At 40.9% G+C, this 25,506-nt stretch overlaps 1 protein-coding gene across 1 annotated transcript in view; it reads left to right on the top strand.

The window, feature by feature from the left end:
- The window catches only part of pcdh11 (protocadherin 11), a 171,239-nt gene that overhangs the window by 68,499 nt on the left and 77,234 nt on the right, over positions 1 to 25,506 (top strand). The window contains exons 4-5 of the mRNA XM_086136918.1: positions 2,026 to 2,085; positions 23,363 to 23,398. Coding sequence (XP_085993044.1) covers positions 2,026 to 2,085; positions 23,363 to 23,398 — 96 coding nt within the window. The remainder of the gene's footprint in view (positions 1 to 2,025; positions 2,086 to 23,362; positions 23,399 to 25,506) is intronic.

The following is a 25,506-nucleotide window of genomic DNA, read 5'->3' as shown; positions in this document are numbered from 1 at the left end:
TGAGTAGATGTGTTGGAGTTAAGATTAGTTAATGCCACACATGTGTAAGTGTTTATATCTGTTTGAAAAGACAGGTTAAGAAAGTGATGTCGATATTTGGGCAAACTAAATCAGTGTATTACAGTGGGTTGTTTAAAACAATTCTGAAGGCATCCCCATTCAGTTTGTGAGGACTAATTACATGTTCAGCCACTTGGGCTGGTACAGATCGGCATCTGCGTTTCAACCCTGTAACCCACAGAGAGGCAAATGTTTGGGAGTGTTCATGAACGTAGCAAATGTTGCGTTTTCATCAGGTTTCAAGAGGTTCACCAAATGTTCTCCAACAGTTTTTATGTGTGTTCTTGTCACAAGGGAATTTTAAGCATGTTCAGAATTTCTTTGCAACAAGAAAAAAAACATTCCAACCTATGGCGAGGGTTTGGAGATCGTTTGATGAGAAAGCAACATTTGCTACCTTCGCAAACACTCACAAACGTGATGATATAGTCTAAAGATATGACCATTTTCGTGATTGCAAGCCACCATACTTTTTCTTTTTGTTTTGTTTTTAAGGTATGATTACAAAAGGTGTTACTTAAACTTTGTTCATTGTTTGTGGTCACATTGTCCTGTTAGCAGTTCATTACAAGGTGACAAGGCTAATGCGAAGGAACTTTTTTTTATCCCTGCAGGGTTGGCAGCTCCAGTCTGACTTCTTTTGTGCCCATGTAATGTTCATGTCGGCTGGCAAAGAGCTTTTGTGAGCTGGAACATTAGGATCATAGTGTTTTGTACGCAGGTGGGTGGTCCAGGTGATTGTGACACTGGGAAAAGTCATTTGGCTTGCTGCAAAAAATTTTGCTCTTCCAACTTGATCAGTAAGATATGGCTTGGAATGAAGGTCATTGGTGGAAATTGCTCTGGCTAGATGAATGGATGCATATGTGTGTTTGTGTGCACTCAAAGAAAGCAACCATTTCTTGCATGTATCCCCCAAGACAACAACTCATGTTTATTTGTCACATCAATTAGATGGTATCATGGTTACATAGCCAACTCAATCTGCAGGGAAAATTTTGTCGACTAAATTCATTGTCCCAGCTAGGCCCGTTTATTCATTTATATTTCATGAATGTGGTGTTTATGCTGCAGTAAAAGCCTGGCTGTTTTTTTTTCCCTTTCTTTTTCAATCCTCACTTGGTTAGGCTGGCCAGTGAGGTGATTTCCTTCCATACAATTAAATATAGATGCTGAGAGTCGAAAGTTGAGTGTCACATCTGTCCTGGTGATATCATACGGTGCACAATTTAACATGCCCCAGCTGCATGTTTGGATATGAGGGTATAATTGAAAACACCTGCTTAGCAAACAACAGGGGCGATGACACGGCTCCCAGCTCCTCGGTAGATCTTTCACTCAGCTATCACTTTTCTGCTGTTTTCTCCTCATACATGTGTGCGTTTTATCCCTCACTAAAGTCAGCTCAAGATACTACTGTTTCCATTTTTTTTTTTTTTTTACACCATGGAATTGTGAGTATGCAAATAATGTGGATCTTTGCATAATCACAAGCAGTGCGACCATCTGTTGTTGGCTTGTTGACATACCTCGTGTCTGCTTTTTAATGGGGTTTTCTTGTATGTAAGCAATGTATTTGTATCTTAACAATGTGATCGTCATTTAACCCTAAAAAAGGAGTTCCAGCAAAGAGACATATGTTTTGGGGAATCTTCCTACGAAGGATTTATAATCTTTGTAGGGGGACTGAAATAATGGTTTGGACTAGAAAGCAGAACAAGACCATCACGTGATGTCTGATAGATATGAGCACGATGAAGATTTAATATGACTCTTAACAAAAGCCGTTCTAGGTCTTGGATTAGTGGTCAGCTGGCACGTTTTTTTATTCACTTGCTGAAACCCACTAAAATATTTCCCAAAGTGTTCCTACAGAGAGGAGATAAGCTACAACTGCTGTCAAAGAGGAGTTACAGGAGATGACCTCCAATCAAACATGCCCCTGATAATGTGTTTTTCTTGTAGGATGCGATCCAAACGTCAGAGAAGTCTTTTAACTCACCACCACCCATTTGTCCTCATAAGGTAAGCTCCGCCTTGCTTTCAGCTATTGGATTTAAGGAAATACCACTCAGTCTCTATCAGGCTTTGAACCATGTTTGGTGATCAAGTGGATGTTCAACATTGACCCAAATAGCTCAGTATGATGCAGTCAAAATCAGCATTAACTTTTTTGGCCAAGTATCTAAAACACACAAGGAATTTGTTTCCAGTAGTATAGGCTACACTAGTATTGCAATAACAAGCAATTATGATAAACAAAGACATGACATATAAATATTGAAAGGCTTTCCGTACACATAAAACTAACTTGACAGAGGTAAGGCTTTTTGCCTTGGAAAATTGTTGGATTTATTTCAGTAAAGTACTTCATAAACTTAATGTTGCAATGTGCTTCAAGTTTGACAGGCTGGAGCAACTTGTGGATATTTATTCAATGCTAATTATCCAAATTCATGCAGGGTCCGAGTCTTCACCACACACTAATGACGTCAAGTCTTTTGAAGTAACTTTCCACTTCTGCTTCTGAGCCACTTCTGCATAACACATGTGATGATGTGTTATGCAGTGAAATTCACACAATCTCAGTTCACTTAGCAGCTGATGTGTCATAATTGACTGTGTGTTCATTTTTCGGGTGGATGAGTGGCGGTGGTGGCACGGCGAGAAGCGAACGACCTCAATATAAAAGCTCAATGGAGGGAACCTGTCCGGCAGCCTGTCATCAACTGGTCAAAGCCGTGTCCTCTTCGGTAGAGCTAACGTACAGCCCGCTGTCAAGAAATGACGTTGGCAAGTGAAGATGTGGGAGGAGAGAAAATAAGAATAAAATATGACAATTTTCCTTCATTTTTGTCATGGAGAAATCACGCAAAGAGGCTATCACGCAAGTATGGAGCAATTCTTCACAAGGTTATTACTGTGGGCATACAGTGCAATATTACATTTATCCTATCTCATTGTGTGATGACAGTGTAGAGATTTTCCTTCTCCTGAACTCCATCCTGTTTCTGTGCACCCATTTGCTCATGTATGGGGAAACAGTGGTTTGGTGTGATGGTTCTGTACATTTTAGCCGATAGTGGCAGAACATAACCTCCGTCTCGTCAGCTCCCATTAGTCTTCGTGATCTGCTCCGATCCAAAATTTGCTGCCATCGCAATGGGCCAGCTGGGGTAATTTAGTACGTCAGTCATCTCGGGGGCCTGTTAAGTGAGCGAGCAAATGACTGGATATGATTCGTATGAAAAAGAATATTCACATTTGGAATGGTTGTCTCTGTCCTTCTGCGCTTCTTGTCATCCTCTGAATTGTCTGCACCCCCCTCCACCCTCTACTCAAGATAGTGTAATGACGGAGAGGGCTTTTAAACGTGCTGCTCTATGATTATATTAAGAGAGTGTGAGAGTGGGGGATTTGAGAGGGGAGGGAAGAAATCGGGTATATATAATTGCTTCTTGACACATTGGCCAAATTCTGCAGTGCCAGGATCTGAGCGAAGATGATTAACGGCTGTCCGAGTTGGTGGGCACCGCAGGTTGTTGGGGTCCTTTGGTTTCCATAGCGACTTTAGTCTAAAGGCCATATACTGCATAGTGAAAATCCCAGAGGACCACACATCGCTAAACTACAATTATACTCACATTGAATGCATTATCTGCCCACTGCCAACTATCTCATACACTCAGTAAGCAACTTGCCGCCTTCATTTTTTCTCTCTCTCTCTCTCTCCCAACTCCTGCTCCTTTTATTTTCTCTGCTGGTTTTCTTAAATGGTAAACTGGCAAGAAGATAAAGAGTGAAAATCTAGTATTCTGTGAATAATTGATGAGTGGGCTCACCTCAGAGCATCATTACAGTACAGCAGTCCGGATAAAGGGTGAGGCTAAGATCATAACTCTGACACCAGGCTTAAGGCGCTAGAGAATTGTGTCAGTTTTTCACAAGGCTGCAGCATGAAGAAGTGTCTCTCATTAAACCACAAGTACCGCACAATAATGTGCATGTACATACTGTAGATTTTTAATTGTTTTTATATATTTATATAAACAACAGTGTCACACTCGTGTCACCCGGATTGTTCTAAAATAAAGCAAATGGGATTTATGCAAGTAGTAAATGGTGGTTGTTTTTATGTTACCTCGTGCAGCTAATTAATGTGTTTGTGCAATTATTGTATGCAGGTACACATGAGTGCATACAGTACATACCCGCATGTGCCGTATTGCAGTATAATACCATCATCACCAGTTAGGTGACAGATGGTGAGGGTAAGGGTTGGGGGTGGGGTTCAAGCACCTCAGATAGTATGAGGACTGACTGCTACTCATTTTGTGCCAGCTCAGAAATATTGAAGACAAATTACAGCTGTGCATCAAGATGTCCTTTCGCCGGTGTGTTTGCCCCACAAAACAAACTCCTCCCTTGTAGCAAATCATCCAACAACAGCAAAGTTGAGTAATGAGCCTGGTACATACCCCCACCTCTTTGAGTGCAACCCATACAAATGCTTAAAAAAAACAGTGTGCAGCAGCATTTTAAAGTCAAGAAATGGTCACTGAATAAGCCCACCCTAATGATGATTCATTCCGCATAATAAAAGGGAATCCCCCTGGCATCCAAACAAGAGCGTCGTCATGCAGCAATTAAGTTTATATTAAAGGCATCAAACTCCAGAGGTGGCGGCCCGGTAGTCCAGTGGTTAGCACGTCGACTTCACAGTGCAGGGGTACCGGGTTCAATTCCAGCTCCGGCCTCCCTGTGTGGAGTTTGCATCTTCTCCCCGGGCCTGCGTGCGTTTTCTCCGGGTGCTCCGGTTTCCTCCCACATTCCAAAAACATGCATGGCAGGCTGATTGAACACTCTAAATTGTCCCTAGGTGTGAGTGTGGGCGTGCATGGTTGTTTGTCTCTGTGTGCCCTGCGATTGGTTGGCAACCAATTCAGGGTGTCCCCCGCCTACTGCCCGAAGACAGCTGGGATAGGCTCCAGCACCCCCCGCGACCCGAGTGAGGATAAAGCGGTTCGGAAGATGAATGAATGAATGAAAACTCCAGAGGCGTGGTTTGTGAGGCATCACTGGTATTCTGGCATGCACATGTATCTACCCAAGGTGTCTTGAGTAGGCGACGACAATTAATGTAAGGGTGTCTAAATAGATAACTGGCGTGAACGCGCTATTGGTGGTCATTGTCAAACAAATGAAGTTTGTTACTGGGTCCAAAAAGACAAGCAGAAAGGTCATTTATGGCCTCTGGGAGCAGTGCTATGTGGCATCTGTCGCTACCAACAACCGCATGTCTCGATCAAATGAGGAAACGTATGCGGCGCAACCAGGCTGCCATGTAATAAAGGCAGTCAGCCACTCTCACTGTCAGATTAACAGGCCACTCCAGTGTCTTTCTGTATCTAAAGGACATGCAACATAGGTACTGTATGTATGGTGTAGGTTTAAAAACTCATCGTTGCAAAAATCACCATAGGTTTGTTATAATTGGTAAGTGGAGAAAATGAATTTATTTTTTGTCATGAATAAACATTCAGCATATCTTCTTTTCATTCCAGTATTATCTCCTTTTGAGGTTGCCGTCATCCTCAATAGATAGAACAATGCCAACCCCACAATTTCCACAATAAGGGCTAATGGCATAAAAGATTCAAGCAAAAGCGATGAAGGAATATTTAATGTGTGTTTCCGTCTCGGCCAAGTTGCCATGCTCATATATCGATATTGGACCACACCTCCATATGCACACACTCAATGATATTTCATTACCAACCAAATTCTTCTTTTGGACTGGTGAAATCCAATCTTCATGGTGAAACAAACAAATTGGATATTGTGGCAGGTGCATCGGGGAAATAAAAACAGCAAACACCAACTTGTAATGTCACCAAATCATTCCTGACTTACAGAAAGAACAACGTGTCTTGCAGCATGCCATTCGAAATCTCTCAAAGTAGGATTCAAGCACAGTTGAGAATCTAGTTTCCCCCACACCTCATGCTCTGTATTTGCGCCCTCGCTCCTGATGGCTGCCTATTCCTTGCACATGCCACATAATACCTCCCCTCCAGATCCACCTAAACCTATCAGGGATTTGAAGACCTCCCTTCCAATCAATTACCACACAAATCAGTGCGCAGGCCTTTGATGGAGAATCATTTGTCAAATCAGCCCAGATGGCTGGGGGCATGTACCTCAGTGCAACAGGCCATATCCACATGGAAATCTCTGCCCAGACTGGGCTCTCCTGACACTTCCAACCTATTAATGGGAAGTCATTGTGCACTCCAGATCCACAGTCCAACTGCTCTGGTACGTTAAATTGAAAATGTAGCAGCATTTTATCCTGACTTCTGGATAATACTTAGTTCCATTATATATGTAGGTCTTTTTGATGGTTTGCTAAACAACAATTTGACAGGCCGTACAGCAGATGTTATCAATAGCACACTGCCAAATGAATGCATCACATGAGACATAATGTAACTTGACACATGGAAACAGCACAGAAAAAAAAAAAAACGGCCGTGCAGTTTTCTCATTAACATATATCACGACGACAGGATTCTGTGAAAGAATTAATCAGGTTGGTTGAATGTTTTGACAAGACTGGACAATGAAGTTGCAATATTATAGAATGTACTCCTAACGTTGAAAAACAGTTGATCATAAAATGTGTGTGTGTGTATATATATATATATATACTGTATACACACACACACATGAGTGCGCACACACACGCAGACACACACACACACTAATAAAAATGTTTAAAGATATTTCAGCACAATTAAAAACGTCCCCCCCCCCCCACACACTAATAAAAATGTTTAAAGATATTTCAGTACAATTAAAAACGTTTTCCCCTAAATTTCCACTTCTCGCTTTGACAAGTAATTCCCCTGGTAAAGTTGCTACCAAGCAACTGTTTGCCATTGGAGAAAAGCTTTAGGTTCGAGTCTCATAGTTAATGACGCTAAGAAAGCAAGAAAGGGTTCATTAGTTGACATGGTGGTCCAGCCCAAGCTAAATTTCTTTAGAAATGTGTCTGCAGTTTTGCAGTTAACATAAATTGGGCCCCCTCCAGATCATTCCTGTCAATACACATTAACTAGAATGGCACTCAGTGGAGCGCGGATCTCCACTAAGGACGAGCAATCCTAATTTGTATCAGCACCAAATTTTCCACCTCTATAGACATCGGCCTCCTGCTTATTACATTAAGATTCCGGCAGCATCCACTTGGAAATGAACCAATCCCATTCAAAATGGGATTTGGTTCATTTGGGATTGGCTCCATCCCTTCAAAATGTTTGAAGGGAAATGCTCAAGGAATTTTTGCACTTTTTATTTTTAATTTTTTGCTAACAAATAAACAACACTTGAAACAAAACCGTCTTGGTTATAAAGAAAAAAAAGAACGAAATAAGGAAATAAACAAATAAAAATTGAAATTCTAAAAATGTTTAATTTATTGATTCACAGATTAAAGTTTAATTATAACTTGCTGAAGATTCACAGTCATGGTGTAAGTTATTTAAGAGGTTCTTTTAATCTATTTATTCATGAAGTATTATTCAAAGGCTTCACGTCTCAGTGATGTATCCTGGCCTCTATCTCTTCCTCTATCTCTTCTGAAATGTATTTTCAGTTCTTCATGCAAGAATCGCCAATGTAAGGACTTGACACCTACTGTATCTTAACGACCCTGTAAAGTCATTTGTGTCTTTTTTTTTCCAAGCACTTGAAATATTTGACAATAAGTGCTGAAAACATGCAGAGTGAGAATAATTTAGAATGTGAATTGTTGCGAAATCTCCATTGGGAATTTTGTGAGATTCCCCAATGTCCGCTCCATTTCTGTTTGTGAAACACACTGGCACACCTTTTTTCAGCCTGCAACAGTTTACGAATCTTAAGCACATTTAGTACGAACAAACGTATTTGATTGGCAGGTGAAGATCGAGCAGGCCATGTTTCCACTGCCTTTCATGGACACAATCACACTGTCCTACAGCTAATTTTGGACCTTTATTTGATGTATTTGTCTTTTTTTTAATTCATTCAAATTTGCCAGGCTTGTCAAGGATACTCTTCTTCTCTGACGTGTGTGGAATTTAGAAGACATTTTTTGTGCATTCATGGGGTCATTAAAAAAAAACAACAACAACAAATGACACTGAGAAATATACCTTTAATTAAATACAACCATACCCGATTCCTAAAAAAAAAATGCACTGCTATACGTTAACAGGATATCTACAGAATTGTTTTCAATGAGTTGTGATGGAACAAAAAAGTCTGTTTGTTAAAAGCAAAACTTGGATTGAGGATGGAAATCAAACAGTATTTCTGATTTATGTTAATATAACAGGTATTTCGCTGCTTTTCATGAACAGCTTGTTAAAAGAATCGCAAACATCGAAATGTTGAGGAAATGAAACAGACAACCAAAATGGTCACTGTTGCTGCGGAATGCGCTAAAAATTTTGAATTTTGACATCAAAGAGGCGCCTGTGAGTTGACAGCCTGTTGTTACAAAAGCTCCGCTAACTTTTGCACTAATGCTTTTTTACTGTTTTCTACTCATTTTGCGCCAGGTTCTACGTTTTTTAAACTATTTACAATGATTTAGCCGTGATATTTTTAGGCAGATATTATTGGCACTTCTTGTTGGAGGACTTGTGAATTTGCAGCCCATCTCACAAGCTCTGTTAACTTTCTCCTTTATTTGCACTTTGCACCCTTTGATATTTGAAGCACGCTTAACTCTTTGCCATATAAGAGCATTTTAGCAGTTTAGTTGGGCTGTGCGATGGTGGAAAAAAAAATAATCACTGGAAATGCATTTTGGAGGAAAGATGGAAAGGGACAAGAGCCTGCACTAAAATGAAGTGAAGCAAGAGAGTGGACTAAATGGGACAGGACATCTAAGCCATTCTTGCCAGTCATTACAGGGAATGTGATTACTTCGAAAGCTGCAGTTGTTTGTTTACATTTCAAACGTCAGTTGTCGCAATTACAATTTCAGCATCTCAATGGCATACTTATACATACCGGACATCTCCATTCTGGTCAGTGGAGACTTCAATCGCGTTCTTCTCTGTCATCAACAAACGACTTCACAAAACATCTGGGTAGATTGTGCAACAAGAGGGAATTGAGTTGAGCTGAGTTTCATCCCATGACACAAATTCCATGATTAGTAAATGCCTTGCCTATGGCATTGGGGAAAAATTAAATGCCAGATAATGAAAAGCAAATGGAAGTCGAAGAGGAATTAACCATTTGTAAATGATTCCCTTTGTGTAACCTCGCCAGGTGGGAACATGCTCACCTCACCTCAAAACGTTGCATATTTCACACTGGCACAGTCTTTAGAGATGTAAACCATAGTGAGAGAATTTGACTCTGCATGCAAAAAGGCATAAATATTGAAGGGAAAACCCCCCCACAAAACAACACATTCACAGCTGATGACCTTATTATGCTCACTGTCTATGATGCAGTGGCAATTTTGACTTTATTTGTCATTATTACCACCCACCATTAGTGTGAGGGAAGGAATATCAATATGATAAAGAGGCCATCAGACTAAAATGTTAAGGAGCCCCCCCGTCATGTGGGACGCATCCCCACTGTTTCGAGCAGGCCTGTATATGAATGTGTTTTAATACTCATGGATATTCAGCGGAAGAGTGCTGGGCGCATCTTGCTGTAATAAGCATTTACTGATGCAGCGTAGCACCATGCACTGTGACAACATATGTTAATGCACTTGGCTATGGCCAGGGAAACAGCAAGATTTGGTGGGCCTCCTGTAGCACACATTTGCCTTCAACAATGATATTTATATGATTTGTGCTGAGATGGTGGAAATTGGTTTGGTCATGAGAAGTTTGTTTCATTGAAGGAATCACCCGGGTGAGGGCTTCTCTTTCCTCTCCACACTTTCAACTCTATTCAACTTTTGCCGGAAAAATGCAACGATGTTTTCCAGCAACATAATATTTGAGGAAGATCTGCACAGAGCAAACTGGGATACTGCGAGAATTGTTTCTGTGTTTGATCCATTTTTTACCACCACTGTGTCGCTGCACGCACAAGGCGGGTTCTCTGTTCTTTCTCCGGAGCTAGACTGTATATTGCGGGGGGTGAGGCGTTGAGGGCGGGCGCTCTGTTGGTCAAAGGGTCTCAATGCCCCATGTCAGATACAATTTTAAATAGTGGAATTTTTGCTCCTTGTTCAATATCATTTTCACGTATCTTGTTTCATTTCTGTGTTTTGGTTTTGAGATTTGTGATGGATTGTCGATGGATGACAGTCCAATTTGTTCTTTTGACTAGGGATAGCTACTGAGCCCTGCTACTAAACTAGGCCAGGGACTTAACTATTAAAGATCATAGCACTGTTTAAGCTTCGCCCTTAACAGTTCTGTTAACAGTCTTGGAGAAATGAATTATTACATTTTGCAAAAGTATATCACATTCAAGTGGAGAAATGCAGCATTTTTGACCGCATAACCTCAAGTTTGAGTCAATGAAAGATGAACTATCACTGACTTGTCTTCCAGCAGTTCAAACAGCACTGTTGTTTTTTGTGCTAAATAATTATTTTTATAATACTGTCTTTAAAATTATACCAGTGATTTATTCAATACATTCATTTTCTGTAAATCATTGTTCTTGTTCATTTAGTTTCTATTCATGTAGTTGCAGTTGCGAGAGAATGTATTTTAAAAACAAAGCAGTGTTCATTTTTAAATTATATTTGGGTGTCTTTCTCAACAAAAACAAGTAATAATCTAAATGTGGTATTCAGATCAGGCTTGCATTTGGAGAATATGAATTAGGCAGCAAAATATACCCATTTTTATTCATCACAGGGGGCAGCTATTTTGACACTTGTCGTCACCTGAAAATGACATTGCAATTTCTCAGGGCTTCGGTAACAATCACGGCTCATTATACAAACGTCACATGACCAAACTCAGAAAACAGGTATGTGGCATGTGGGACGCAGGCAGATGTCTGAGGCTAGCGTGCACTACTGTAAGTTTGTTTGCCGTTGGATGGCCAGTAAGTCATGTTAAATGAATTGCAGTGCATGCAAACACATTGTTATGATGAGCCATTGTCTGTTTTCACCACAATGTTTTAATTGCGTGCTTTGTTATTGACCGTGCCTGTTGCTGAGTGGCGATCGTGATGTTGGTGTCGGTCCACTAAGTAGTGCACAAGAAGTGGTGTTAATTAGTTTCCAATTCGAGTACTAACAGGAAGTTCCATGTTCGCTGACTGTTGAACGGTAAGCCGTTTTACATTCATGCAATGATAAAGGTACATCACCATTAAAACATTGTGAACTGAAGTGGGGTGGTCGAAGCCATTAAACTCTAGGGCTGACACTCCGGCCCTTAGTGTGTGCGCGTGCGTGTGTGTGTGTGTGTGTGTGTGTGTCAGTGTGTAGGTGTGCATCAAAAGTGCAATAAATAAAATCCACGGAGTGCCCCAATAAAATGAGACAAGCAGTCCAACTCATAAAAAATAGTATAATTATATGGAAGCTCACATTCAAGTCAGTCTTTATGTGGAGTTTGCAGACAAATGTCACCAACAAAGACAGTGGGCATGCCAAAAGATTACAACTAGTATGTTGGATAATGGTTTTAATGATGCATGCATGGATGTAATAGTAAGACAATCCTCCTTCCATATGAGTAAGAGGTTTAGACCTTTTTTTTAAAACCTTAAAAATAGACCAGGATTTAAATCAGTCCGGGCTGATTGTTCTGTCGCCTGTTTGGAATTTAATTGAAAAGTTTCCCATGTGAACGTAATAAGTGAAAAAGGGGCACATAATGACTTTTTTTTTTTTTTTTTTTTTTACACCAACTCTGTCAGAAAAATGGTTCCAGTGAGATTAGATTTCCGTCCAATATGTTCCAATAAGAACGTTTACTGATTTAAAATAATTTTTCAAAGAGAATTCCATCTTATTATTCATCACCGTTTCCATCTTATTATTTGTCGTCTTATTTGTAATGAATTATCATATCTTGGTCATGGTAATGAGGAAAGACACTGGATGGGTGGCTGTATGTGCATTGTCATTTATGTCCTCCATGGTAGGTGGCTGACCAAATTCAAAACCAGGTCACCCTGAGATTAAAAACTTCCCTCCACAGGAAATCTGGGGTCCACCTCATAAAATTGACAATGAGTATATTGACACTCTTGTAAAGGCTGACAATTCAGTCAGTCAGAGACCTCCATCTGAAATATTCCACCACTTCTTTGGCTCCTCAGGAGAGTCACTGTGACATTTGGAATTTGCATAGTCGTAAAGATCAATGTAACACTCGGTGGCTGGTGTGACACTTATTCAAATCAGCTCACACCCTCTTTTCACATGATTTTTTTCCCCCCCTTGCATAGTTCGAAAGCAGAATGGGGCGGGCAGGCAGCAAGGGATGTGGGTAAAGAAAGCCAGAAGCAGAAGTCAGCCTCAAAGAACATTTTGTCATCTGTCTTTGCTTAGTAAAGTAGCTTCACCCCACCACACATCAGCACTGAATCAAGATTTCTTGCTTCTTGATGCTGTTTGAAGTCACGTGTGAAGTGAGAAGTACAGGGGTAAAAGCATGTCTCGAAAACTGGCATGGCTTTTTTTTTTCAGGGCACATGAATGTTTTTGTGTTTTTTTTTGTGATAATTATTGAATTTCTGCATTATGAACGATGTCCTTCAAGCCGCGCCTGATTTCAAGGGACAGCTTGACAAAAATCACTTTGAATTTGGTTGAAAGCATGTCTAATTGAATTTTGATACGTAATTAAATCAAGCAATAAATCAGCCCAGATCCCACTGCAACCCACAATTCAACACTCTTGGGTACTAAAAGCTAATTATGATGGAGTTATTATCTCAGCCAAAGGGAGTACTCTGAATGGCACCTTCTGCATCATGGAGTCTTTCGTTGGTGAAGATGTGCTCAACCTTGGGAAAGGTCATCTCCCTCATTAGGGATCTAGTTGTCACTCAATGGGCTCATGATAAAATATGACACTTTAGAGCAGGTAATCACCTAGAACAGCTATTTGCGATGATATACACAACATTGACATTACGACATCATCTGCTGATAATGCTGATCATGTTGCTGTAATACTACAAAAGCAAACTTAGTGTTAACCTGGACTTGCATACCCATCCTTCCATTCTCTATTTTTCATGGTTACAGGTTTGCAGCATATCACAGATAACTTAATTCGAGAGGCAGGCTATACCCCGGACTGGTCACCAGCATTCACAGGACAGATATGAATAAACAACAAGTCACACTCAAATTCAAACCTATGGACGAGTTTGAGTTTTGAATTGACCAAACATTCATGTTTTTTGGGGATGAGGGAGGGAAATGGAGTACCCGGAGAAAACCCATACACGTATAGGGAGAACAGGCCAACTACATACAGATTTGAACCCTCAACCTTAGAACTGTGAGGTAGATGTGCGAACCAGTTGTACAACTTCCCACCATTCACATAATGAATTTAGAATAATGTCTTCAGAATATCCATCCATTTTCCGAACCGCCTGATCCTCACTAGGGTCGCGGGGGGTGCTGGAGCCTATCCCAGCTGTCTTCAGGCAGTAGGCGGGGGACACCCTGAATCGGTTGCCAGCCAATCGCAGGGCACACAGAGACGAACAACCATCCACGCTCACATTCACACCTAGGGACAATTTAGAGCGTTCAATCAGCCTGCCATGCATGTTTTTGGAATGTGGGAGGAAACCGGAGTACCCGGAGAAAACCCACGCAGGCCCGGGGAGAACATGCAAACTCCACACAGGGAGGCTGGAGCTGGGTCTTCAGAATACATACTTTAAAATAAGTACACACATAAACATTACAAACATGAGGTTGCCTGGAATAAAAACATGATTGTTGGTTAGGAGAGAATTCCAGCCGTGCGGTCAGCGCAGCTGAAAAGCAGCTCTAGTGTAGATGTTCAAAGAACGATGTTGGAGATAAGCAAATACAGTTGTTGGTAATTTTGGGCCACTAATCCCTGGTTGTTTAGGAAGGGGCTGGGTTGATTTAACATGGATTTAGAGCATCATCCTCATCATCTGCTAGCCGGTCTCATATACTTAATCAATTACATCCCCTGTGATTAAAGTATGCTTTGGATGCCATGCACTGCACATGTAATTTCCTGACATAAGGTATTAAATGAATGCTAATTATAACTTTGCAGCTATGTGTCTTATCATATTCTTTTAATACCTTCTCTGAGAAGACAAATTGGCATGGCGGTGTAAGGGCATGCAGCATTTTAAATCGGTCAACATGTGTCACTTTGGTGTGACTGTGATCCATGTTCACTGAAATAAAAGTATTTCAACAGACAAAAAATAAGTAAATCATGCATATTTAATGCTAAATCTATTTTGAAGATTGGAGCATTCTTCCAAAGGCCCAAACAGTAATATGAGATACAGCCAGTCTGTTTTGTTTTGCCTTATGCCAATGGATGTGATTTCAGTAAGAATTACCTGGAGTGGGAATAGGTTTCTCGTTCAGGGGAGCTGCGTTCCAACAGCTGTACAGTCGTCGCTTGCCATATTGCAGTTTATTTATTTATTTATAATTTCTGTGTACTGTATTGCATATTTTTAAATAATCATCTCATTCAATATTGTGGCTTTTTCAAAATTGCAGGATATTGTGGGGATCATTTTTTCCACATGGACAGTAACTGCAGACTTGCGTCGCAATACGTGCAAGCCAGTAGAAAAGTAAAAGAGAGAGAATGGTCAAAGTTTAGGATAATTTCACACTAAGTAAAAGAAGATGAAGTGCACTGTGTAAAGCAGAATTGGATTACGAAATTGCACTTCTATAATAAACATCGTTAGCTCATTTAATATTGCCTAGCCCCGCAAGTGAAAATAATTAGTAATGATGTCACATGTGGTCGGGGATAGACACAGGTGCACTTTCTATTTCTTTTTTGAACAAAATGGTAAGAAAACCAAAACATTCAGCCTGAGCTGCTGATGGCCATAACTTACCCTGAATAACTCAATGCACAGATGGGCTAGAGGTTAGCCAGTTAACAGCCAGCGCCATGCTGAGTCAACATGGCCAACTCATTCACTGACTCCATTCACACCCAACAGGCCAGGCCCCGCCTTTGAAAGCAACAATCATTCAAAGTGAAAGATGGTGTAATGTGAGATTTTGATTCCAAGTCGACAAAAATAATACCTGCACTGCACAAGCGTATTTCATATGCGTATTCTGAATAAAGCTTTAAAGCTGCAGAGCATAGATTCTGTTGCCGACCCGGCTGAAATTCTGCATTGGAACAACAAAGCCGTCACTTTGGCATGACATAGGCTATGCCACGACCCCGCCTCCCCACCGTTTGACGGTAGAACTCTTCTATTTTGTTTTGGAAGACATCCGGTAGGAAAAAAGGGTGGATTCTTCGGGAGAGGTACTTATGATTATTTTCTGCCACAGAAACGCAAACTATTATTTCTTTCTGGCTTTTTATGAATGGGAGACAAGGGCTGGCCATTGCTAAGCAAGATATGTCATTTCCGGGATGCAATGTTGTTCTGTGGCAAAGCTTGATGCGAAATGTAAGAGATAAAATACTGAAAAATAAATCAAGATAGGCTAAGTCAGCACTGTCATCTCCTCTAGATGTGGCTTGGGTGATTTTTTTTTTCTCGCAAAAAAGAAAAGTTATACTCCGCACCTTTAAAAATACACTCTAAATATAATACAATAATAATAATACAAAGTACAATATATATTTATGACTGCTAAAATGGCAGAGGCTTCTGGAAAGTAACCCTCATGATAAATGTGAGATAATCGTATTACATCCTTTTCTTACATCCCTTCTACCCGTACCCGTTTTCATTCACCTAATCAAAGTGTGAATTATACAGTAAAAGCATAAAAGCTGAGAGTGTGGTGTGATTTGGCATTTAGCCAAATCCAACTGTCCGTGCGGAATTGTGTGTGTGTGTGGGGGGGGTAGCGCATTCTTTTCTGAATGACTAAAATGTTCTTACACACGCAATTTTAATTCTATAATACTTAACGTCCGCAAAAACTTGCACATGGGTGAAATACACAGGATTTAGTCTTGATCAGTTGGTGTGGTTTGCTGAGAGGGTTACCTTTTATCGAATGCCACTAAGCAGGCTTCATCAATACACTGTGGGGAGCTGAACACCAATACACAGGCAAATCGGGATTCCATTTATCTAAGTCTACACTTAGTGTATTGAGGACTTTATTGGCCCGCTTTTGATGGAGGTGTTTTGTTTGCAAGAATTTCACCCCACTGACAAAGGTGAGCTGCGTGAGTCACACACGTGAAACAACAATGTAAACTTCAATCCTGCTTGTTGTTCCTTGGCTGAGACGTTTGAGCCTCCACAAAAATGAGCAGATGGCATGCTTGTCCAAGTTTTCCCTCTGTGACGAAGTGTATCATTCAGAAGTTAATTAGCTCTCTTTTCAACTTGCACTTATTCAACTTTCCACAACACATATGCAGCGTAAGGGTAAAGTCACAGCTTGTTATGGAATATGAAGAAAAAAAATCACAGCAATTATTTAATGAGTACGGAAAGTTTGCTACATTATGGTAATCCCATCGACAACAAGGAATTGTGGCTATTTTTTCAGTTTACGTATATGCTATGTATTTTTGTTTGAAAATACATTGTGTTACTTCAAGTTACATATAGTTAATATGAGATCGAAGCCTAAGTGGCATTTTAATGTGTAAGTGAACATCATGTTGGTCACAGTGATCAGCATCCTGTTTTAGGTACAAATAATACTCTCCGTTATTGCTGGACATGCTTTAAATATACAAACCTTGACTTGACTTCTGCCTATAGCTGGGACTCGAGCAGTGGTTCTTGGGAGCAAAATCTAGTATTCAACCTTGTCCTGACCTGTCCAGTTCATCTCACCCAATACCATAAAACTGCCAGTTTTGTGAGCTGTCTTTGTATGGAAATGATACCGTACAATGTGGACTCCCAAAAAAATTTGAGTCAACGTCACACATGAAGTTTATTTTCCCTCATAAATTTTCTGAACAATGTGGAACAATATCATTCCACGCACACTTTATATCACGAATCGGTTGTAGAAACCGACGACATGCATTCAAGATGCATACAAATGTAGCCAACGTTGTTTAGTGAGCTGGCTGTTTTAAATTGCTATTTATTGCAATGAGATAAAACAAATTTCCACTCACACAGATACAACGGTACTTCAACTTATGAGTTTAATTTGATCCGTGACCAAGCTCGCAACTAAAATGAATAAGTATTTCAAATCAACATTCCCCATTGTGATGAATTGAAAAGTCATCAGTCCTTTCCATCCCTTTCAAAAAAACACCACGGTTATTTTCTTATGTTTTAAATAAAGCATTGTGTAAAAAAACAAAAAAAAAACAATGAAAGACAATGTCAAGAGACAAACTATTTTTCCAAAGTATAATTACCGTACATTGGGATGAGCTATGTCACAAAAACAACAGATGTGCCTTTAATTCATTCAATGATCGTCTCCACGTGAGCTTCTGGATGTGAGGTTTGGCTTTCTATAGCTCTTGGTGAGTGCTCTCATTTTGTAATTGTATGTTTTGACTGTTTGATCAGTGGCTTCAAGTGCATCTGCAACTGTAACCCTCTTATTTTTATCACTTCACCAGAGTGGAAGGTCACATCACAAAGTAAAAAAGGAACAGTAATAAATAAAAGTGACAGCTCTTAACCGAAACAACTCATCAGTTGGAGCACTCTTAAGTCAAGGTACCACTGTCGACTAGTAAGTGGTTTTGGATGACTCAAACTTTTGACTAAAATCAAATTCTGCTTAATAACAATATCCTTCAATATGGATGCCTTCCATGGGTGGGTTTGAGCTTGCATTTACGTCACGTTGCAGCTGAGAGTGATGCGATTCATGTCCAAACAATAAATTCAACCAGGAAAAACCAGGAACTTGCCATATGTGCTTTTCCCTTTATTGAAACAGTTGTGACCGTAGCCAGGGGCTTCACCCTGTATCCCACTTGACCATCCTTTTGACAGACTGCAGTGGGACCATTTGAATAGAACTTTAGCACTCCACAGCAAGCAACAAAGGACACAGAATTAGAACAAACGTGAAATATTAAAGGGTAAGCTGTGGCAGTTCCAACGAATTTGCTGGCTGAATATGCTTTCTTGTGCTTTTTGACACCTTCAAAGGTATTTACACCATGAAATAAATTGCAATGTGGGAGGCTGGAAGCATCATAACTCATTAGTGTTAAACTATGAGAACCCCAGGAGGAGGGCTTGTCAGGTCTTTCATGGGTCTTCAAGGTATCACACCATAACCCTCAATTTTCTTGCAAAAAAAAAAAAGGACAAGGCAGATTATGGCATACTTTGTTTTATTTTATTGTTTAGTATTGTCAATGTACAGGCGAGCACGCAAAATTATCAGGACAAAGGCAAAATTGTTGGTACCCTTCTGTGAAAAAAAGAAAATCTCACAATGGTAACTGGAATAACCTGCAAACTAACAAACAGATGAGACTGGAATTTACCAAAATGCACATTGACTAACCATTGTGGAGTATGTTTTATTGGAAGGATGACACATAACTGGAGCTTTTTGGTAAATCACGTCCAAAAAAGAACTGTTACTCTGAGACATGGCGTAGGACCGATTATGTTGTGAGGCTGATTTAGAAGATCAGGTTCATGGTTTCTTGAATCTCTCCAAGGCAAGGTGAAATGAAATGTAAATGAAATGATGCAATCTCAAGACTATCAAGGTTTTCTGGAGTAAAATGCTGTCCAGTGTTAAGGCCTGTAAATACTCCCGCGGGTGATGCCGCATGTAGTTTGTCTTTATACTTCCGCGTGACCCACACCCACATTGTTTTACAAATGTATGCCAATACCAGCGTCCCTACAGCTGGTATTGGCTAGGACAACACAGGCTGGAGTTTCCTCTGCATTTTATGGCCAATTCCTATTGCTGTTTTTACTGTACAAGGAACAAAGCAACAACAATGAAGACGGCAGAAAATTGCCTGCTCGAACAAATCGAACTAGATGACCAGATGATGCATTTAATTGTATTGCGAAATCAACCAAGGCGGCGGCGGATGTGGTATGCACAGCCGCTAAATGAAAGTCATACCTAGCCTGCGAATGCTGAGTACGTCATCACAGCATCCATTCACGAGAGATGACTTGAAGCTGCGGGCATGCAAAATTGTGCACTGCTCTCACCCTCTCAGCGCAAAGCACATTTATATAGCGCCCCCCCCCCCCCCCCCCACCAAGGAAAAAAGTAAGACTGAGCTGTAGTGGTGTGTTGCATTTTCATATTCACCTCAAGCAGAGAAACTAAAAAGTTTACCTGGCACATGTGATTGATGGAGTGCAAAGAAAAATGTGTCCAAAAAAGAGAAAATTGTGAAAGTATGGGAGCGTTTCAGACTGAAATCGTTCACACGGACCATGCTCTGCGCTCAGGAACTTACCGTATTTTCACGACCATTCGACGCACCGTATGGTTGGGCGCAGTCTCATTAATGGGTGCTATTTCTGTATTTTACACATAGACAAAACACACTGTATTATTGGGCGCAATTTTAAAGTGGTAAAACATACGCCAGCTTAAACATACGGCATGCATGCGCGCACGCTAAAAACACGTTAGCTTGTAGCATACGGTAGCATGCCAAGACATACAGATACAAGCTAAAAACACGTTTTTAAAAAGGCAACGAAGCAAAACTGAGTTCCGTTGTATTTTATTTAGCCATCGTACAATGTACTCACGTTTTTCGATCAATCATCACCCAGAAATCCATCAAAGTCCTCATCCTCTATATCAGAATTTAACAATTGTGCAAGTACCGGTAATCCATCAAAAACGCCGTGTTCCCTCTCGTTGTCAGTCACTCTCATTGCCATGTGGCTCCACAGAAATGATGCCGGCTTTGCCAAAAACTCGAACAACAGTGCAAGCAGACACGTTCGTCCAAGCAGCCACAATCCATTCGCACATTGTGGCGTAACTCGCCCGGCGCTGCCTCTCACTCTTTGTAAAGTTGTGTTTGCCATCGATCATTCATTGTTCCCATGACGTTCGCAACTTTACTTTGAACGCCCGGTTGATGCCGATGTCCAGCGGTTGGCGTTCTTTAGTTAAGCCTCCGGGAATAACGGCAAGCTCAGAGTTCATTTGCTTGACTTGGTTTTTCACCGCTGCTGTGAGATGGGCACGCATGCCAAAAGCATAACCGATGGCTTGAAGTTTGAACTGAGCTTCGTAGGCGTGTCTCTTTGTAGAATTTATTTTCGGGGGTTCTTAGAAACCAAAACCGAAGTTGTTTTGCAATAATGCACATAGCCACACTTTATACAGGTGTTGGTACCTGCTTGTAGCGTCCCTTTAGCGTCCACTTACACGCCCACCCTTCACTGACTGGCCGACTTCTTCCCCGCATGCCTGTCACTCACGTCTGCCTTTTCTCTCTCTTTCTCTCCATATATGTATATATATACACGCCCACCCTTCACTGATTGGCCGACTTCTTTGCCGCATGCCTGTCCACAGTCACTTCCGCCTTTTCTCTATATAAACAGCGTGTCGGCTGTCAGTCAGGTTTTGGAACTCAGCGCATAGACAAGACGCTCCGCATCATAAGGCGTCCTGTCCATTTTGGAGAAAATTTTAGACTTTTAATGGCGCCTTATAGTCGTGAAAATACGGTAGCTTTATTTCGTCTCGGGTCCTGTCCGCAGTGATATTGTCCATGTTGTGGTGTATACACTGTTAAGTCTTTAACACTTCTCAGGTTATTTTATAAAACAAATCATGGATGAAAATTGCTCGAACAGGTTGAAAAAGAAAATATATGTATATGTATATATATATATATATATATACATATGTGATGTGTTTGGCAACTTGGCAGTTAGCGATACAGCGTTGCCCAGCGGTCGCCAAAGTGTCTAATTTGGCATGTTGTCACAAGACAAAACACAAGACAATCAGATGATGAAATTGCTTTCAAGTGTCCCCTTGAACAATGTCATAGGTGCAGGACTGCCGATAGTGATTGTAGCCATATATTATCATTTAGAAAGCAGAAATATAAACGCAGCTCTTATATTGGATCTCATTAGAGGTCCTATACCTAATGGAATGTTTGATGAGTGTATGTGTGTTAAATATTTAAATATACATTTAATGATAGTATAGTAACCTCCGCCTTTCCTGCTGCACCTTACCCATAACTGGAAAAGAAATGGGCTACAGAAGCAGAGCACAATGAAGTCTGGTGGTTTAATCAATTATTTATCAAATATTTTAATGATCAGAGTGCCTGGAGTGATCAAAGCTGGAGTGGCTTTGCCGGTGAAGACATCCACTCTACTTTGATGTGCTTCCCCAACAAAAGCACTTATCAGAAGCCGAACTCTATCAAACTCTGAAGCTATTTATCTGAGAGTCGTTCACATACAAAAGGTCGGTGCCCAGTGCAAAAGAATAAAGGACAAAGTCACCCCTGGTCTGGAGCAATCAAACTTATTACTTAAACCTATACTGTATACGTCCAACTCCTATTTTGAAAGTTGAGGTCACCTCCTCAGATCCCTTGTGTACATTAGCATATATTTAATTGGATGGCGAGGTCTCCAACATGACGTGGGTGTCACGAGATGTTGAATAAAACATTGCTCAGAGAAGAAACAACCGCCTTAAATAAAATCCTGAATTAGGATGACCAGTCAGTGGATGCAAATTAGCCACTTGTCATAAAAAGGACCAGACAAACGTTAGCAAGCTCAGAAATGTAAATGCATACTCGTACGCCATTGCTATGACATACCCGACTTTAATTATGCTCATCAAGTCATGTGATTGTACGCTTCATTCGAAACCCTGATGCGTACAGTACCAAATACAAGCCACAAGGTTAGAACACATTCTGTAATTTGACAGCAACTACAGTACATGTCTCCGGTATGCAAATATCCTTTTTTTTACAGCCATTTTTGTTGCCTTACAAGGATGTAAGATCGAAATTGACAGTGGCATACAAGGTGCACAAAAGCAAAAAGTGAGATGTTATGCTACGTGTGGGAGTGGGTATCTTTCCATTGCCATAACTTGGATCCTTTTTTTCCCCAATAGATCGTGGGTCAAATTAACCCAGAATTTAATGTTCACCGTCACATTTCTATCCTGCACAGTCTCGTCTTTCTTAGAGTGAAGGAGTGTCTTCTATGTGCAAAATGATGGTGAAGAAAAGCAAAGTTTCTGTGTAGAAAACCACGAGGATGTTTTGACAGGTTCAAACTATGCCTACCTAAACATTTAGATATCACAAAAACAGAAGTGCATCTTAAAGGATTTTGTATAAAATATGTGAATGTTTTATTTTTTTTTCCGATGCTAAATGAGAGCAAGCATCCCTCGGCGTACAATTATGGCAAGATAATCACTCGACACAAACTTATTTCCTCGTCACTGTTATACCGTTCCACCCCATCAGTCCTGCTCTCCTTGCCTAAGTGGCTCTTCCTCTCTCGATTTCTATTTTCTTTACAAATCAAGTCATGTGCTCAGATTATTCTACACAGTACAAAGACAACAAAATTGCTGATGAAAAATTAAATAGTTATCTCTGTGTGAGTTATCTCAGTCCTCGGGGAGATGATGCTTTTCTTTTCTTTTTTTTTTTTGGAGGCTTGCGGGTATCTTTTGTTCCCAATTTAGAAGCTTGTCTGTGTGTATTGTTCATTTTTGATGTCTTGTTTGATATTCCGCTCACTTTCTTATTTGACATGTCGAGAAAACATCTTTATCAAAATGTCAGATGTATGGCTAGTGTCTGGACGTTGGGTTTTGGCCTCCCTCCCTTTCATTGCATTTCATCGGGAGATTGTGTACTCAGTGAGGTAGTTTGCAAGGCTCACGAAATGTGCTTTGCACCCGGAATGAGAAGTCAATATATCCCAAACTTCAATTCCACCTAAAAAAAAAGGCGCTGTTTTAAATCTATGAGGTTGTCAGTGGTTGAACTGGGTCGCTTTAGGGACGCCGGAAAGTTCCTGACACAGGTTCCTTTGTTGGCTCTACGCATTCATTTACATTGTAAATTCTCTGTCAGACACGGTGAGATGCTGATCTAAAGCGACTCCTCTTCTGTCCTTGCAGGAGGCCTGTCAACTTGGGAAGATAACATCTGTGAATGTAAGTCATGCACTCATATGCTCCTTGCTGTGCTCTTCCTTGTGCACCCTCCATTAAAAGCATGGCTAAAGCGTGATACTTGATATATATTGGAATGTGGTGTAGGCCCTCATTGTTTGTTCAATCTGCACCTTAACTTGAAATTCAGCATTCAAGTCCTATGATTAATTAAAACACCCCAAAACCGACTTTTGTTTGTGCTTCAAAAGCGATGTTTATGTGACTAGTAGGAATAAAAACACTCTGCACGGCGAATATGACGAGGCAAACATCCTTTCACATGCTGGCCTTCAAATGAGAAAGTAAATGATTTTCATGGTTGTGTATTGACAAAGACTGTTCACAGATATGTTGACAGGAAATCAAACACATCCAAAGAGACAGAAAACATGATATTGGCAAGTAAATAAGAAAGTTGCGGTCGATTCAGTGGTTCTTTCCCTGGTTTAACAACTTGTTATTGTTATTTGAATCTTTTCCTTCACATTTTAATGAACTCCACGCGTACAAAATTTCCTTGCTGAATTCCCATTTACTGCCCTCTCCTGGCATCCTCCTTCCAACTCGTACCTACCAATTTTCAGGGTTGCCTCCTGTTTCCCACATTATTGTGCTCCAAGTTGAAAGTTAGAATCAAATTCTGCATATATATATATATATATATATATATATATATATATATATATATATATATATATCCCGCGACCCTAGTGAGGATCAAGCAGTTAGGAAGATGAATGAATGAAAATATATATATTTTTTTGGGAAAATAAAGTAAGACAGCATTATGGAAAAATAAGCATCTATTGTTCGACATAAGGATCTACTTGAACCTGAAAACTGAGCATGTCCCACAATGTACATGGTGCCCTATTTCTATATTGCGTTTTTCATTTCGACATTCGCGAGCGACAGCCAGTGGGAGCGAGCGAGCGAGCGACAGCCAGTGGTCGTCTGGGGCTCCCGATTGTTTGGGGCTCCGGCGGCGGCTGACACATTGGTTCCACGCCGGTGGCTGGGTTCACGCCTGGGGGGCCAGCGGCTGTCGACCCATCGGTCGGACGTGGGCAGCGGGGTCCACCCCAGAAAACCAACCGACCGGTCGGTGAGCCAGGCAACGGCGGATGCACGGCACGCTCGACCACCGAGGCAGCGCGAGCAAGCGATAGCCAGCTGGCGTGGTTGGGCGAGAGGATTCTTCGGGACTCCAGTGGCGGCGGCGCCGGCAGCTGGAGCTACCACCACTTGAGGCCAGCCGGCTGAACGGTTAATCCGGCAGCAGCGGCGGAAAAGTTCGAACATCGCGGCGGTGCCGTCAGGGGAGGCCACAGGCCCACTGCACGTCACCAACTTCCGGGTTGGCAGAAAGACCACAGCACACCTCATCAACCAGCTGACAGCCGGCTAGCAACAAAACCCGAAAAATGCCGCCCAAACGGGGACAAGATAATAAACAGGACAAAGAATTGATGACCCTTACGCAAGTCAATGAACTACTCACGCAACAAAAAGAACTGTTCACAGCACTCATTCAGCAACAACAGGATCACTTCAAAGGATTTGTAAAGATGATTCTGGACTCAACAAAAACACGACTCGACAATTTCTCCAGGGAAGTACAAGAACTGAAAACAAGTCTTAATTTTACCCAAAAGGAGGTTGATGACATTAAAAAACAACAAACGAATGGAACTGACCATTGCAAAACCATGCAAACTGAAATCTATAAAGTATGTGACAGTATGCTGGTTTTAACGGACAAGATGGACTACTTAGAGGGACAATCTAAAAGAAATAACTTGATAATCGATGGAATTGAAGAAATGCAAGGAGAAACGTGGACCGAAACGGAGCAAAAAGTGCACAAAATCTTTAAGGAGCAATTGCAATTAAAGGAGACAATCGAGGTGGAAAGAGCCCACCGCACGGGGAGACACGAATCGGGAAGACCTCGACCAAGGCCAGTCGTGGTGAAGTTTGAAAAATATAAGGACAAAACAATGATACTACAGAGAGCAAAATACTTAAAAGGTACCAAAATCTACATTAATGAAGATTACACAGAAATGGTACGTCAAAAAAGAAAATAATTGCTTCCAAAACTAAAA

The sequence above is a fragment of the Hippocampus guttulatus genome, chromosome 2 (genome assembly GCF_054856545.1).
Source record: "Hippocampus guttulatus isolate MCC_2025c chromosome 2, RoL_Hgut_1.0, whole genome shotgun sequence".
Classification (NCBI taxonomy): domain Eukaryota; kingdom Metazoa; phylum Chordata; class Actinopteri; order Syngnathiformes; family Syngnathidae; genus Hippocampus; species Hippocampus guttulatus.
Note: the sequence above shows the minus strand (reverse complement) of the source record. Positions and strands in the feature narration are given on the sequence as shown.